The sequence below is a fragment of the Delphinapterus leucas genome, chromosome 2 (assembly GCF_059928025.1).
Source record: "Delphinapterus leucas isolate spDelLeu-1000000601 "Yukka" chromosome 2, BTC_Dleu_Yukka2, whole genome shotgun sequence".
Classification (NCBI taxonomy): domain Eukaryota; kingdom Metazoa; phylum Chordata; class Mammalia; order Artiodactyla; family Monodontidae; genus Delphinapterus; species Delphinapterus leucas.
The window spans coordinates 101171135-101187437 of NC_143130.1; the positions used below are offsets into that span (position 1 = coordinate 101171135).

Consider the following 16303-nt stretch of genomic DNA (forward strand, 5'->3'; position numbering starts at 1 on the left):
CAGTTTAAAAAAAAAAAAGCATCCAAATTGAAAAAGGAAGCAAACTGTCTTTATTCATAAACAACATGGTTGTCTATATAGAAGATCCTGTGGCATCTACCAAATAAGTAAAGTATTAATAAATGAGTTTTACCCACTTGCACAATGCAAGATCAATACACCAAATCAAATGTATTCCTGTATTTTAACATGATAAATTGGAAATTGAAACAAAAAAAAAATCACTTCCTATAGAATCAAGAAATATAAAATACATAGGGTTCCAAATTGGTCTATAAACTCAATGTGATGCCAATCAGAAGTCCAGCAGATTTTTTTAGGAATTTATAAGTTGATTCTAAAATTCATATGGTAATGCAAAGGACCAAAAATAGACAAAAAAAACTTGAAAAAGAGAAATAAAGTTGGAGGACTAACACTACCTGTTTTCAAAATTATGTTATAGTAATCAATACAGTGTAGAATTAGTATAAAGACAGACAAATTGGCCAACAGAACAAAACAGGGAATTCAGAAAAAGGCCCATACATATATGATTAATTGATTTTTGACATATGTGTAAAGACTATTTAGGGGAGAAAGGATAGGCTTTTCAACAAATGGTTCTGGCACAACTGGATATCCATATCCAAGAAAATAAACTTCAAGCCATACATCACGCCATACATAAAAATTAACTGAAAATGGATGCTAGACCTAAATGTAAATATATAATTATAAATCTTTTAGAAGAAAACAAGGGTAAAATCTCTGTGATTTCTTTAAGTCTTTAAATCTGTAAGATTTCTTAGATATGACATCAAAGGCATAATAAAAGAAAAAATCTGGTAAACTGGACTTCATTAAAATTAAAAACTTCTGATTTTGAAAGCCACTGTTAAGAGAATGAAAAGACAAGCCACAGACTGGAAGACAATATTTCATATCTGACCATATATCTGATAAAGGACTTAAATCCATGGTATTTTTTAAACCTACCAAAACTCAATAATAAGAAAACAATTCAACTAAAAAATGAACCGAAGATTTGAACAGACGCTTCTCCAAAGGAGACAAATAGATAAAAATAAACATATGAAAAGATTCTCAATATCATTTGTCATTACAGAAAAACTAAAATCACATTGAGACACTATTACACAACTATTAGAAAGTTTGAAGTTAAAAAGACTGACCGAAGGGAGCACCTGGAACTCCCATAAACTGCTGATGGGAACATAAAATGGTACAACCACTTTGGAAAACAGTTTAATCATTTTGAAAAAGGTAAAAATCCACTTACCAAATGTCCCAACTATTTTGTTCCTATGTATTTGCCCAAGGGAAATGAAACCATACAAGATTTTTACATGACTGTTCATGGAAACTTTATTACTAATAGCCAGAACTAGAAACAACTTAAATGTCTATCCACAAGTGAATGGATAAACAAACAGTGGGACAGCCACACAATTGAATACTTGCCAGCAATGAAAAAAATGAACTCTTGATATGTTCAACAACATGGATGAATAATGAAATAGTTACATTGAGTAAAAAAAAAAAAGCCAGACAAAAGAGTATATGCTGAATGATTCCATTTACAGAAAACAGAAAATGTAAACTAATGAATAGTGACAGAAAGTAGATCAGTGGTTGCCTGGGTGCAGAGACAACTGAAGGGATTGAGAAGAACGATTATAAAGGGGTACAAGGAACTTGTAGAGGTGGTAGGTATCTTTGTCACTATCTTTGTCATGGTGATAATTTTACGAGTTTATACGTATGTTAAACTTGTCAAATTATGTACTTTAAATATGTGCAGTATATTGTATGTCAATTATATCTCATTAAAGCTGTTTTTAAAAACACCATTACTTATTAAAACAGACTTTTTACATGCTTACTTTTTTCTGTACCATATATAAAAAAACTCTGATTCTGTAGATTTCAAATACAACAATTTAGGGGTTGTTATGTTCTGGGTGCATAGGTATGTATATCTGACAGGATTTTATATTAATCCTACAGATGTGCATTTTGAATATACAATAAGGAGAGCAACAGAGAACGTCTGGCCCATTTTCTTGAACCACATGAAGGTGAATATCTACACCTCATATGCTGGAGAGGTTTTTAGCTTCAGCTTAGCAAACCCATTAAGTGAGCGGTCCCCAACCTTTTTGGCACCAGGGACCAGTTTCGTGGAAGACAGTTTTTCCAAGGACTAGAGTTGTGGGGGGATGGTTCCGGGATGATTCAAGTGCATTACATTTATTGAGCACTTTATTTCTATTACTATTACACTGCAATATATAATGAAATAATTATACACTTCACCATAATGCTAACAGGAGGCAGAGCTCAGGTGGTAATGCGAGTGATGGGGAGTGGCTGTAAATATAGATGAAGCTTCGCTCGCTTGCTCACCCGCAGCACCTCCTGCCACTTACCTCCTAACAGGTCACGGACCGGTACTGGTCCATGGCCCAGGCGTTGGGGATCCCTGCATTAACTGACAGAGTAAGTAGCCTCTTATAACAGATTTATCACTATGACTGACATTAAGCTGCATGGTGGAGCAGAAAGTACACGGGTATGAGTTCAGAGGGAGACCTGGGTTCAGGTTCTGTCTTTGCAATTCACTGCCTCAGGCCTCACTATGAAGCCCTCAAAGGCAGAGGCCAGATGCCGTGACTAACAAGTGTCTGTGAAGTGTTCGCTGATCTGAACCAGTATTCCTCAATAAAACTCTTCTTTTTCTTATGAAGACTCTATGTAGAAGCATCTAGGCTAGGAATGCTGGGGCTAGCTGGCAAATGAAGGCCATGTAAAGAAGTGGACTTCAACTTGATGCAGGTCAACGTCATCATCAGAAGTTTTCAAAACGAAACAAAAAAAAACTCCTAAGGTCCAGGCTCCACCACACACCAATTAAATCAGTTCTCCAGGGATGAATCTCACATCAATATTTAAAAAGTTCCAACCATGTGATTTTAATACATGTGAAGTTTGAGAATCACTGCCCTAAACCCCAAGCCCTTTTAGCAGCAATTTCAACCTGATCTCCATTGTTCCAAAATTAATTTCAAAAATGAACTCTGTATCCTTGGGCTCCTCACTCTGTGCTCCTGAGTCACTTCCTTTAGTTTTCTCTTACTCTCTCTGGACAATCATAACGGTTGTGTTTCCATCCTTAGAATGGACACCCAATCATTTGCTTCTTGGTTTGATTTGTGGTAATACTTCTGAAATATATGTGATTCATATTAACTCTATCATAATAGCTCAGCAAGAAGAGTTATGCTTTCAACAATTCTTTGGTCCCCTGGATTTGGGAAACTGGTCAATAGGCACCATCCCTCCCCAACTAAAAAAAATCTTGTATATGCTTGAAGGTAATATCAGATAGACATCTTTCTGAGAAACTGTGATTCACTGACATTTCCTTATAAGCCTATTTTCTTTCCCTTTAATCCATGATTAACTCATTCCAGTTTTCTCAACCACTATCTCTTTATTGCAAATACCACTTCAACAGCCTAAGACAACATTTCTATTCCTCATTCAATTTTGTATTTAAAGTCAACATTGAAAACAATTAACAATGGCAGAAAATATGAATTCTGTGGTGGGCAAAGTTCTTGCTATTCATACTCCAAATGCAGAAAAAAATGGTACTTAACCATTATGAGAACTCATAAAAGTACTATCTACACAGAAGACACTTCCTTCGTCCTTTTAAAATAGTTCTAGGTCACTCCAGCTAATAACAGTGTCAAGTATTTCTCTGGAACAATGAGATATCAGTATCTCACAACCAGCACCACCATAAGAGATGGAAAAGCAAATTATTATATTTTTACCTTCAGAGAGGCCCTCTCCAGTGCATTTGCTAATTATTAGTCAATCTGTCTCTTGTTGCTGGTGATGACTGCTTGTTAGTATACGGCAGCAGTGCCTTCTGAGGCTGCTGTAATTGAAGGTTTGCAAGAGCTTCTATAGCTGAGGCACATTCTCCAACCTAAGACAGATGTGATCAGCCTTGTTGTTAACAAGACTGAAATAACTGGAAATCTGTGATTTGGTTAATTGCAGGCTTCCTGGAAGTACCTTCATACAGGAAAAACTTTTGGACATCCTCTGAAAAATACCTTCCTTAACTCTAACTGCTTGGCAGCCCCATTCTAAATGCCTCGCCTCTCAAGTTAGCACAGCCCAGAGAAACCCAGAGAAAGCAATCACTAAACCATTGAGTAAATAACCAATCTTTAAAAAATACTTAGAGGTAAGAACTAAAGTCAAATCGATTCTTGTGGTAGAAGGTATTAGCTTACCATTGCCTCTAGGAGTGTAGACTCTCTGGAGCCAAAGGTTCAAAAATCCCACAGATGGAACTCAGCTCTTCATCTTTTCAGTGAGACATCAATGTGATCAAGCCCATATTTCCTCTGGTGCTCATCTCCCCTCATATCCTAACATCAGCACAAGAAATGACTTTGGAAGACAAATATACTTGCTTCCTTTGATACCTTTAGTCCCAGTCAAGAGGGGTCCATGGCCTGGACCCAAACTTTAGAGGATTCTGCTCTGGCCTCTTCTGGTTGTACCGCAGCCCATGGGGTGAGGAGTCTGCAGAGCACAGGGGACATCTTCACCTGATGTCTGTTCCCTCCAATACCTTTCTAAGTCACACTCCATGTTACCAGGGACCTCAGAACTTCCTGATCAAATAGTCCTGAGACCACTCTCAGGGCCTGCCTGCTTGATAAGAGGGCAGACCACCAGAGTGTGCACCTCTGGCCTGAGAGATGACCAAGGGCAGAGGTTTGAAGGTATCAATACATGGAGCTTGGATGTACAGGCTGGGCTGTGCTTAGAACCTTCCCAGGTGTAGGACAGAGCCAAAGGTGATAAGAAAAGGGAGATGGGCTGTGCAGTGGCGGCACCTATTCCTACACTGCCATATGCTATGTTATGGTTCAAATGCTGCTTCTCAGAGGCATTCTTTTAACCCCACAGAACTGGAAGAGTTCTGAGGAGTTCTTTAATCAAGATCGTACCTGGGATGAGGGCCCACTTGCCGAAAAGGCAGCTTATGCTCTGTACTCAGTATCTGATTTTAGGGAAGGTGACTACATTGCAAAATTTAAATTTGTCTGAGGTTAATTAAGCTGGAGAAAATTCTTGAAGCTTTGATTACAAAGGAATGAACTGCACCCTATGTGTAGTAATTAGAAATAGCAATATAAAAGGTAAAGCTCTTTCAAACCAAGTAAATTGGTGTTTGTATAAATGCTTCCAACTACTGTCTATTCATTCACTCAGACAGGAGTAAGTATTATGAAGAAAAGTAGAGCCGAGTGAGAAGAGAGGATGACTGAGTGGGTGGTTAGGGAAGGCCCCCCTGAGGAGGGGAAATTTGAGCAGACACCTGAATGTCATAAAGGGCAGGCTATGTGGAGATCCAAGTGAAGACAGTTCCAAGCAGAAGGATTAGCCAGAGTGAGGGTCTTGAAGCAGAAACAAGCAGTGTAGATTCAGGGAAGACAGAGAAAGCCAGCGTGGCCAAGGAAGTATAAGAGACAGAGAGAACCTTAGGTGAGGGGAGAGGGGCAGGTGCGGACAGAATTGGGGGTGGTGAGAGGCAGATCATGCGGGGCTCTGAATGTCACGGTAAAGAGTTTGGATTTTATTTTAAATGTGGTGGGAAGTGGCCCAATCTGATTTATGTTTTCCAAGAGTCAGTTTGGCTGGGGTATGAAACACTGACCACAGGAGTGCAAGTGCTGAGTGCAAGGAGACCAGTTTGGAAGCTACAGGAATAGTCCAGGAGATGCTTACAGACACTGAGGTGGCAGCAGGTGGGGTGGTGATACAAGGCACAATTTGAGATGTGGTGAAGGTAGGGCTGAATGGACTTGCTGATGGATTGGTGATGATACTCGGGGTTGAGGATTTGGAGATATTGTGGTGCCACTAGTTGAGCTTGGGAGGAAATGGGGGAGTAACAAGCTTGAGGAAGAAAGTCAAGGTTTAATTTTGGACATGTAAAGTCTGAGATACCTATTAGATAACCAGGAGAAGATACTGAGTAGCCAGCTGGATAGATGAACAAATGTATACTCAGGGGGAACCTTAGGGCTGAGGGTAAAAATTAGGAGATGGCAGCATAGAGATGGAATATAAAGCCACAGTCTCTGGTGAGATCTTCCAGGGAACATCCAGGAAGAATGTAGGCAGAAGAGGGAGGAGGGTGAGCCCTGAGTTCCAGGGCCTTCCAGCCTAGAGCTGGGAAGAGGAAGAAGAGATAGCAAAGGAGACAGAGTACGTTGCTGGTGTGTGGGGAAGAAACCCAGAAGAATATCTTTTGGAAGCCATAAAAAGAGCATGTTTTAATAAAGAGGGAAGGTGTGATTGGGAGCTGCTGAAAGGCTGAGTAAGAATACTAATTTACATAAAAAGAAAACTCTTAGAGAAATATTAAACTAAAATATAGGGGCACTGTAGTCATTTATGTGGAAAAATAGGCTTAGACAAGATTATGATTCCACAAACATTGAACAGTCTTATCATAAAATCCAATGTTTAATCTAAAAATAATGTGACAATTTTTTCATTTCATGTCTGTAAGTCAAATCATTATGCTGTGTACCTTAAAATTACATAGTGCTATATAGCAATTATATCTCAATAAAACTAGAAGAAAAAAAGAAAAATAGTGTGACACTAGAAAACAGTTCTTATGTTGACTAGAGGCTTATCATACAAATAAAGCAATTAACCCAAATGCCAACCAACAGCCTCCTTGAAAGGCTACCTATAGGTGGGAAAGATTTCTTCCTACTCTGATGAATTTTAGCTAATGCTGTGTGAGTTGTGTTGAGGCAAAATATAAAAAAAGTAGGATCCCAAACTTTCATAACCGCGCTAAGTTCTCCTTCTGTCAAAATGCCTCATCACTGATAAGTCTGTATCATTATTACAACCAAAATTCTATATCCAAGTAAATGCCTCTATGTTCCATATTGAATGTCAGCATGATCTGCATTTCTTGGCCTCTCTGCAGACATTTTGTGAACTAGTGACTTTTGTGCAGAGCATTCCCCCCTTGAATGATCTGGAACACTCAAAACTAAGGCTGGCTTTCCCTTACCACACAACATGCCCTAAATGAACTATGTCCACTTAGCTGGTACACATTCAAACAATGTGTTTAGGAAATGTAAGTCAACAGTAGTGTAAATAAAACATCATTAAAATTTAAAACAGCAGTAGGCAACACAATAATCCAAAATCCAGTCCGAGTCAAACTATTAAGTTATCCATTGCTCAAATGCCCCTCCGGCCATGTGAATAATCCATAGGTCTACCATACGCGTGACTTGATTATTTAATCAGCCTCTAAAATGGGGAGGGCTAAGCACAGAGTAGACGTTCAAACAACAGTTGAGTTGTTTTAGAATGAAGATGTGCCTTTGGAATTTTCAAGTAAGCTCTACTATTTGGGATTCAAATTCTAATTGTTTCTCATAAAAGGCTTGATCAGTACCAAAGTGGGGAGACAGTCTCAATGCATAATGATTGAGCTTACCAGTTTTTAAAAAATGCCTTAGCAACCTAAACTTATGCAATTTAATCTTCTTGTCATTGCTTTCCCTATAATATCAAAAATGATGCTTTCTTTACTATTTCAAACTCATCATAAAATTGCTAAAAATCTGAAATTCAATTTGTCACATTACTGCTGATTTGAATAATGGCTGAATAAAAGACAGGAAACGCTGAAGCAGCATTGATTTCTAAAACATTTTGCACTTTCCTCCTCCATTCCTGTAAAGTAAAGCTCGGATGCTATGCACAATTACACAAGAAAATCAAGAAAGCCATTACATTTAGCATTTTGTCATCATCATTGTTACCATGGCAAAAAGTGGGCTTAGTTTAGCACATCTGCTACGGGAGAGGTCCACTGGCCTTTTGTAAAGCTGAGTAACAATATAATGCCAAATTCTGTAGGCTGTCACTGTTTTTTTCCAGGGTAAGACTACTGTCCACAGATGCTACTGTCTCTCTCCTTAATGATTGGACCAATGTCATCTTATTATTGTATTCTTACAGTTGGCCAGTGACCAAGGAACACAGTTAATCTAGAAAGGTTACCCCTTGACCCACCTTCTGATTTAAGGGGTAAAAAATATGTGGTGTGAAAGCTTGGGACTGCAATAATAGCAAAGGCCAAAGTTTCAACAGTTGTACTGTAAATTACAATAGAGTTGTGCTAAAAGTAGCACAGATTTAGACGTGAGAAAGACAATGCATGATAACTAGTTGTACCCATAGTTACATTTTCTCTGAGTATCAGTTTAGTTGTCTGTAAAATGGGAATAAACGTAACTTTCTTGTGAGTTAACTGAGATAATCTGCAAGCCCAGACACATGGTGGGTACTCAGTAATATGGCATCCTCCCCCCTCCTCCAACACCATCCTTTTCTTAACCACTGAGATCTCCATGCCTTTGGGAATGTTGGTTGAAGTTGGTAGGTAAACTATTTTCTACCACTGGAAGGTAATTTGTTTTGATCTTTCATATCGTTTGGATACTTTCCTCAGAGAGCTGAGGATAAAATATTTTTTTAAGATCTGACAGAAAGCATAACTTCCACATCAAGAGGATAAAAGTCAGTGTCAATATCATAATATATATCACATCCTATTTTTCATATTTTAAGTGACACCAATATCATCACTGTGAAATGGAAAATGGCGTCTACACTAATTTTGACATTAGGCAGAGATTTTTCGTTTTAAAAAATGAAGCTACATTATGAAAGCAAAGAAGTTGAAATTACCTGAAACGAATACATTAATCAAGTCTCGGTATTTACTAGAAACAAAGGCTACTAGCATTTTTACCAGCTAAACAAAATATTTTTTTCTAATGAGATTTCTGCTGAGTATCGTTTATCTTAAGAGAAAAATAATGGGCCTTACCTATTCCAGTAGCTCCAGAACTGGTCATGCAGGTAGGCGTGGTGGCTACATTCATCACCAAATGAGGCTTTGCTTTCAATCCAGTGAATTATGTGCCCTTCTACAGCTAAGGGACAAAGCATTACTAATATAGAGCAAAGGGAAGGGAAAATTGAAAATTTTGAACTCTGTCTGGGTCTCTCTATGCTTCACATTCATGAACAGAGGCTTAGCCCTCACCATCATCTATGGATGTAATTATAAAACAACACATCGTACATGTTCGTAACAAGGAACATTTATGCTACAATCATATCCCTTTTATTTTCGTCATTTACAAAAGTCTCTCTCCTATTCTGAGACTGCCTGTATAAGTTGACAAGTAATGTGAAAGCAAACCAAGTGAGCCTGGCTTTTCAATAGAACCCTATGTTAAAAATTCGGTACTTAGAGAAATGACTTGAAAGTGGTAACCAAAATGTCTTTAGAACACATGTTTATTTCTCAAATATACATAAAAGTTTTTAAGGCATAGGTTTCTTCTAAACCTATAATTTTCTGCTATTTTAAAATAATCCTTTGCAATTATTTCACACTTTTAGATACAAAATTATCAAGCTAATCTAGATTCTCTGGTAACATTTGCTAATAACATTAACACAATTTTGCAAAGCTATGGGAAAAACACATCCCTTTTCTCTATAAACAAATGCATAGCAGAGTTTAAGGACTTACCGACGGGTACTTGTAAAATAAAGTCTGGTGTTTTGTCATAACCTTTTGCACGGAGCTGATCTTCATCTACAGGATGAACAAATACTATTACTTATCACAGTATTCCATTAACAAGACAGCAATATAATTGCTTTTCTTCCTTAAAAATGTGTAAAAATTACTAATGCAGTCATACATATCATTCTTATATATGCAATGCTGTGTAGGAATAAATGAACTTTTATAACAAACTGGAAGCATAGATATAAAAATGCCTCTTTGTCCCTTCTGCATTTTTATGTCTTTATTATAAACATCATTAATTCAAGCTGTCATACACTACCTTTCTTATAATTGAAGATACTCAAAATAATGAAGTATACGTACTGATTAAAAGAAAAGGCTTCTACCACCATGAATATCACTAATGTTATCAAGCCAATATTGACATTGGCCTTTATAAAACAAATGCTTTCATTAAAGCAATTAAGAAAGTTTAGTTTCAATTAGTGAAACTATTCCTACATACAAGAACATAAGAAAGAGACAAGGACAGTGAGATCCCCACAGAGAATTAATTACCCTGCTTAATACCTTTGGTCGGCTATTGTTTCTGGCATTTACCAAAGTTTTACAACTAACAATATGTAATTCTGAAAAGCAAACAGGCTTTGAGATTTTTTTCTAAGTCTGTTCGATTTCTTGATCCTCTGTAAATATCAATGAGCCATTCAGGAGGAAAGGAGGCAGGAAAACAGAGTGCTTGACAAAGTTGGAAAAAACTACCTAGGTGCTTGGTTAAAAAAAAAAAAGTCCTCCAATATTTTCTAAACGCTGTCCTTGACTTCTAAAGGCATTACAATGTGATTCTGAAATGAGCAGTTCTCTGTTAGATTTTGGAGTGACCTGGTCATTCAATTCCAGACATGGCTTTCTGTCTTCACCCAACCTCAACTAATGGCCCAACCAAGTAACAAGGAAGGCTGTGTGGTCTCTTAACACCTACTGGGCTGTTGACATTGTCATGCATCCCATTCGCCTTCCTGCATCACCTTTGATTAAAATTAATGGCCCATTCTCAGTTGTTGGGTAGCTTATTTCCAATCCATTTGTCAGGCCAAGACAGTGGTTTCATGGCCAATGTTCAGAAACTCTGTTTTAGAACACTCCTGTGTACATCCTGAAAGGTCAGCATTTTAAACGTAAATAACCTTTAAATGACAAGACACATATTTATACTAGATATTTAAATTAAATTTGGTTACAGTTGTTATCCTTTATCCAAATTTTGAAGGACTGATGCTAGAATTTGAAACAATCTCCCCTGCTTGAAATATAAAAAATTCTAAGTTAACTGTTGAAATAAGGAAATAAAATTAATCTTACTTTAAAAACAAGAGAATTTGGAAAACTGAACTGTGGATGAACAAGACTGAAAAAATTTCTATCCTCTAAATGCATTCTGGCTACAAGAATGTTTAATGGAAAAGGCATTTATTAAATCAACCCAACTGCCTTGAGCTGATGTTTCAGGTAGCTGATGAACAGTTTTAAAAGCTGGGTTGACATTAAAAAAGAGAGATTAATATTTTATTAAAACTATCCTAGCTTGATCAACCTTTGCAGATGTTCAAATCTGTTTCAGAAAGAAAAATGATTATGTTTCCGACAGCAGCACAAAACAAAATTTCAAAGGTCACCAAGCAATCCAAACGCACACACTAAAATCCCTTAAAAGGCAGATGCTACACTCTTGTTCACTGTGCCAAAATTACTACCACAATACCTACAAGTTAAATTTCCTGAAGATAAACATCAGGTGAGGCTAGGAAATCTTTCCATCTTTCTGTGGAGAACCTCAAAGTACAAGAGTATTCATATGCTTTCTCCATGCCACCCCCCCACCTCCCTCCCTCTCAATATGAAGTTGATTCAATAGTAACTGTACTCAAAAGACAGCTTCTAGGAGTCTGTGTCACCACCAGATATTACGCTTTTTTTTTTTTTTTAAAAGAGGTTATTCCACATATTGGAAGTACTATGCTATTATGTATTGGGTATCTTCTCTGTTTATTTTCTAAACTCTGACTGCCTTACCTGCCTTCTTTCGATCTTCACACTATCTCTCAACCTAGATTTCCTAACAAAGGAGGAGGGTACAACTTGGCAAAGTTCAGAGAAGATGAGAGTGCAAGTATAGGAAGTAGCATTTATGAACAGGTGGCCTTGCTCGCCTGGTCTAGGTCCCAGGAGAAGGAAGTTTCTATCATGGATTATCCTACTGGGAGATTTTTAAGGTCAGCCCCATCCATCTGACCTGATTTCCTGGCCTTTGCATTATGCTCCTTTCCTGGCTCCCAGACCTTCAAAGATTTCTTACCATTAGATCATTATCCAAACCATTGGGTATGGATTTAAAATTTGGTTGACCATTGGGTGGGTTAGGGTTCCAACTCTAGGATCTCGAGGTTATGGCTGGGTCATCATCCCACATGACTTCCCTTCTGCCTCCTTCTTTGTTCATTCCCTTGTCTCATTGTGCATGTGCCCGTCTCCCAAATCCCGGGCCTATTCACTGCCCCATTCTCACCACCAACATACGCTTAGCACATATTTAAGACTCAGAAGGGTAACTGAATAAAATATAAATGCATTTTTAAGAATACCCATGTCTTCTGCAAAGCCCACCTGGACTGACTTAATAATTTTCTTTCCTGATTTAAGAGACAACAAAAGTGACCTAAAGTTCAAGGTTGTATTTGATGACTTTCACTGCTATCTTTCACCCCTGGCCCCAGCTGTCTGCTCTGAGGTACCTCTTGATCATCAAGGAAGGGACTACACATGGGAAGTTTTCCTACCTTCTTCTTTGGTCTGTAGTATTTTAAATAACATTGGATTTATCCATTCCTTAAAGTTTGGGCAGAATTCCCCAAAATAAGCAATCTAGGCCTGCTGCTACTATAGTGAGTAGCTCTTTGGTTACTTTTCCCTTTTTTTTTTATAGCTACTGATCTGTTTAGATTTTCATCTCTTATAGAGTCAGTTTTGCAATTTATATTTTCCTTGGGAATCATAAGTTTCATCCATGTTTTTAGAGCTCTTTGTACATATTGGAACCAAGTGGTTACTTATGATTCTTTGAACTTCCCAAGTGGAAAACTGGATGTTTAAGTAAACTGCTGTTTTCTTCAAGAAAAAATGATCAGGATTAAGAAACAAGAAAGAATAACATTAGTTAGAAAGGGGGAAAAAAAGAGTAACAGCAATGTTTTAGAATAGTACTTTTAGTATAACTTCCCAGAATTGCTGGGGATCAATATGAAATCAATCTCCAAATTCTATATACCTAACTTATTCAGTGAATGTAGCAAATATGAAGTAGGGCTCTTCTGACTTAAGGTATATTAAAAACACCTAATATATTTCATAAGTACAAGCTTGTTAATGTCATTGCTCAAGTGTTCATTATCAAAGTTAATATAAGAATATTCTCACTTAAGAGCAGACTTGTTAGCCTCTAGATCCACAAAATGTAGGTTATTTAGATAGTGTGCCTTAAGAAACACAGTATTTCTAAGCTTGTAAAGTCTTCCAACCTTCCAGTTTATACAAGATAAAAGAGGCCAAGAGAAGTTAAGTGACTGCCAACACCTGGGCCTCTCAAATAGCCAGATATAGACAAGAGCCCACCACAACCAAGTACTGGTTTGTCCCAACAGACCATATACCACTCTTAATTATGACAAATATTTAAATTTGATCATGTGTAATACCTTATGAAGTGGGGAAAATTTTCTCATTTTCCTCCTGAAAGATTTGGAAACGCAAGAGAGGCGATGGCTATCTGTTGGATAGTATTTGGTTGACACCTGACCGAAGAGGAGATGAACGAAATAATCACTTGATCTCTAGCATTTTAATGATCCTTTCTTCAATGGAACTAAAAAACCAATGAAACTGCATCTATAGATAAAACTGATGTTACATTTTAAAAGACAATCCAGATCTTCATTTGTTTTTAAGTTGTCAGGCTTGCCTTTAGAGGACACTTTTAAAAAGGAATCACATATGTAAAGAACACTGTGAAAGTTTAATTTCTGGGGCCTTTTAATTACCCTCTCCTCTAAATGCCCGAAATATCCAAAGCAATTAAGTACTGATAACACAATTTCTTTTTTTAAAATAAAGGCGCGATTTTGAGTCAGAGAACAAAACACATCTGAAACTAGTTAACATATACTTAAGAATCAGCCCGGCATGAGGACTGCCAAGAAGTTTGAGGTTTTCTTTTTTTTTCTTAAAAGACTTTAAATTTAAGAAATACAGTTATTTCCCAGAGAAATTATGCAAAATTCCAGTTCATAACATCTGAAAATGAAAAGAAAAATAATATTCTGACATGGTCTTTTATCTATGAATTTGTCAAAACGTTTCTAAAATGCTAGGTTAAAATACCTCATACAAAAAGAAACTTTTTAACACCTGTTACATTTTTACTAAATTGGGGAAGGGCAAAAAATACACATCAATACAAGTGAAAACTACAGTATATCTTTTCTACTCCAGTATCTTGTTTTTCTGGTTTTTTTCCCCCAAAACACTGTCTCATTCAATAATTGGTGCTATGACCTTTGCATCCCATATTTTTATATTCTCTAAGAGTAAGTTTCACAGCCTTTCCAATTTAAGAAGTTAGCAGGGTTTTGGTAATAGATGTTACTATGCTATGCAAACCATCGCAAAGGTACACCGAACAGATATGCATTTAATGGGGAGAGCGATAACACACATGAATGAAATCTTCAGAGAACCTAAAAATTTCATTACAGCCATTAGTTTTAACCTCTTCCCCCAAAGCCTATTATCAAAGCCACTAATAAGGAATACAACTGACTGCTCTGACCTTGTCCTTTGCTTATGTCTTTAGGGGACAATACTTGTGAAAATTGAAGTGCCCTAAAGATAGGAAACAAATGGGAGGTCACAAGCCAGGACAGAGCAAAGTGAGGCAGGGTAGGCTGGCCCCTGCTGACTGGTGGCTGTGGAGACAGAGGATATGAACATGGACAACAAAAGCAAAACTCTTCCATATTTTATACTGCATCGCTCTAAATTCTTTTGGTTTAATGCCACAAGAGAAGGGACAAATCAGCATGGTAGAGTAAAAAGAATTCAGGGCAAGTTGTTGGGAGGGGGAGGGCAATAACTGTGATGAAAGGTCTGGGGCAAGTTTCCACTAAACAGAACAGGGAGACTGGATGGTCACAGAGCCCTTTCTAACTCCAAAATCCTGTGGAATGGATGAATGTTAGCCTTTGTCTGCCCCAGCTCTTTGAGGTGTAGTCACTGATGTTAAGACCCTATTGTCCCTGAACGAAGCTCAATGGAGGGAGGCATATTAGCAGCTCTGAGACATAGAAGTGATCTCTACACACTGACACACAAACACACAGGACCAAGGAACCAATCCAACAATAACAGTAACAGATTTGACCCCCGATGCCTTTTGGTTATGGGGAATAAAGCTCCAACCTGTAGCTAATTTTCTGTGGGGTGAGATATTTGATTTTTTCTGTCCTGTACTCTGCCCTGTCTAGCACTGCCACCTTACTCTCACAATGTGATTCTGGTGGGCGGTCCTCCCGCCCCCCTACCACTGGCCACAGGAGTGGACACTTGACCCAGAATAACTGATCAGAGCCCTTTCTAAGATTCATTATGAGGCCAACCAGAAGCACCACTGTTCCCTGGGATTAGAAACTCTCAAGAGTAAACAAATTAGCAACTGCCAGGGATCATCTTTGTTGTCTAAGAATGAAGCCAACAGGGCAAAAAAGAACACAAAAGGGAAAAAAGAGGAGAACTGATGACACTGTTTTGTCTTCTGGATTCTAGACACACCAGAAGCAAACTTCACGGGTGTATCTCTGAACTAATAAATTCTCCTTTTTTGTGTGTGCATATAATCTAGTTGGACTGGATTTCTGTCACTTACAACCAAAAGTTTCAATTTATCATCAGTGGCCAGGAAATGAGATATTGGCAGATGTGAGTTATCTAACCAGAGCAATGGTGATGGAAGAGCTGTGGGCCTGAAGCAGGAAGACTACCGTCGTTAAGTGGACAGGGTAACCTGTCTTCAAAGTTCCAAAGAACCTGTCTTTCAGCAGCATACACATGTCTGTGGTCCTTTTCTCTTGGTCCCAGGGAGAAGCGTGCACAAGCATATTCAATAAGGCAAGTAAGTAAAGATGGTCCCTCACCTCAACAACTTCTTCAGGAAGGGGAGAACAGGCCCCAGATTCTCCACATCCTGCCCCCAATATAATGTTCCTGTTACTCCGAAAACTGCATCTAAGTTTTAACCTTTAGTTAGGAATTTAAATAGTTGATACCTTCTGAAATACCCAACCATCTCAGTTCCCTTTAGCCTATATAACCATATGTTTTATTTCTAGTCTCTTACCCTCTACTGCTAACATCTGCATGTAAACACAATCCTAGTATTCTAAATCTCATCTATTCCCACTGCCTATTCTTCACCTAAAGTCATAATCCCCCGTTTGTCACATCATAATCACTTCCCCAGAGCACTGCTGCTTCAGGTGGGGAATAAAGCAGCAGGAGTAGATG

At 37.9% G+C, this 16303-nt stretch overlaps 1 protein-coding gene across 2 annotated transcripts in view; it reads right to left on the minus strand.

The window, feature by feature from the left end:
* Positions 1-16303, minus strand: part of CDIN1 (CDAN1 interacting nuclease 1) — a 223928-nt gene that overhangs the window by 99733 nt on the left and 107892 nt on the right. For both annotated transcript variants that reach the window (XR_016392135.1, XM_022587526.2), the window contains exons 9-10: positions 9689-9754; positions 8975-9080 (exon numbers count right to left, since the gene is read on the minus strand). Coding sequence is in view for 1 of the 2 variants with exons in the window: in XM_022587526.2 (XP_022443234.1) it covers positions 8975-9080; positions 9689-9754 (172 nt within the window). In the remaining variant the exon portion in view is untranslated. The remainder of the gene's footprint in view (positions 1-8974; positions 9081-9688; positions 9755-16303) is intronic.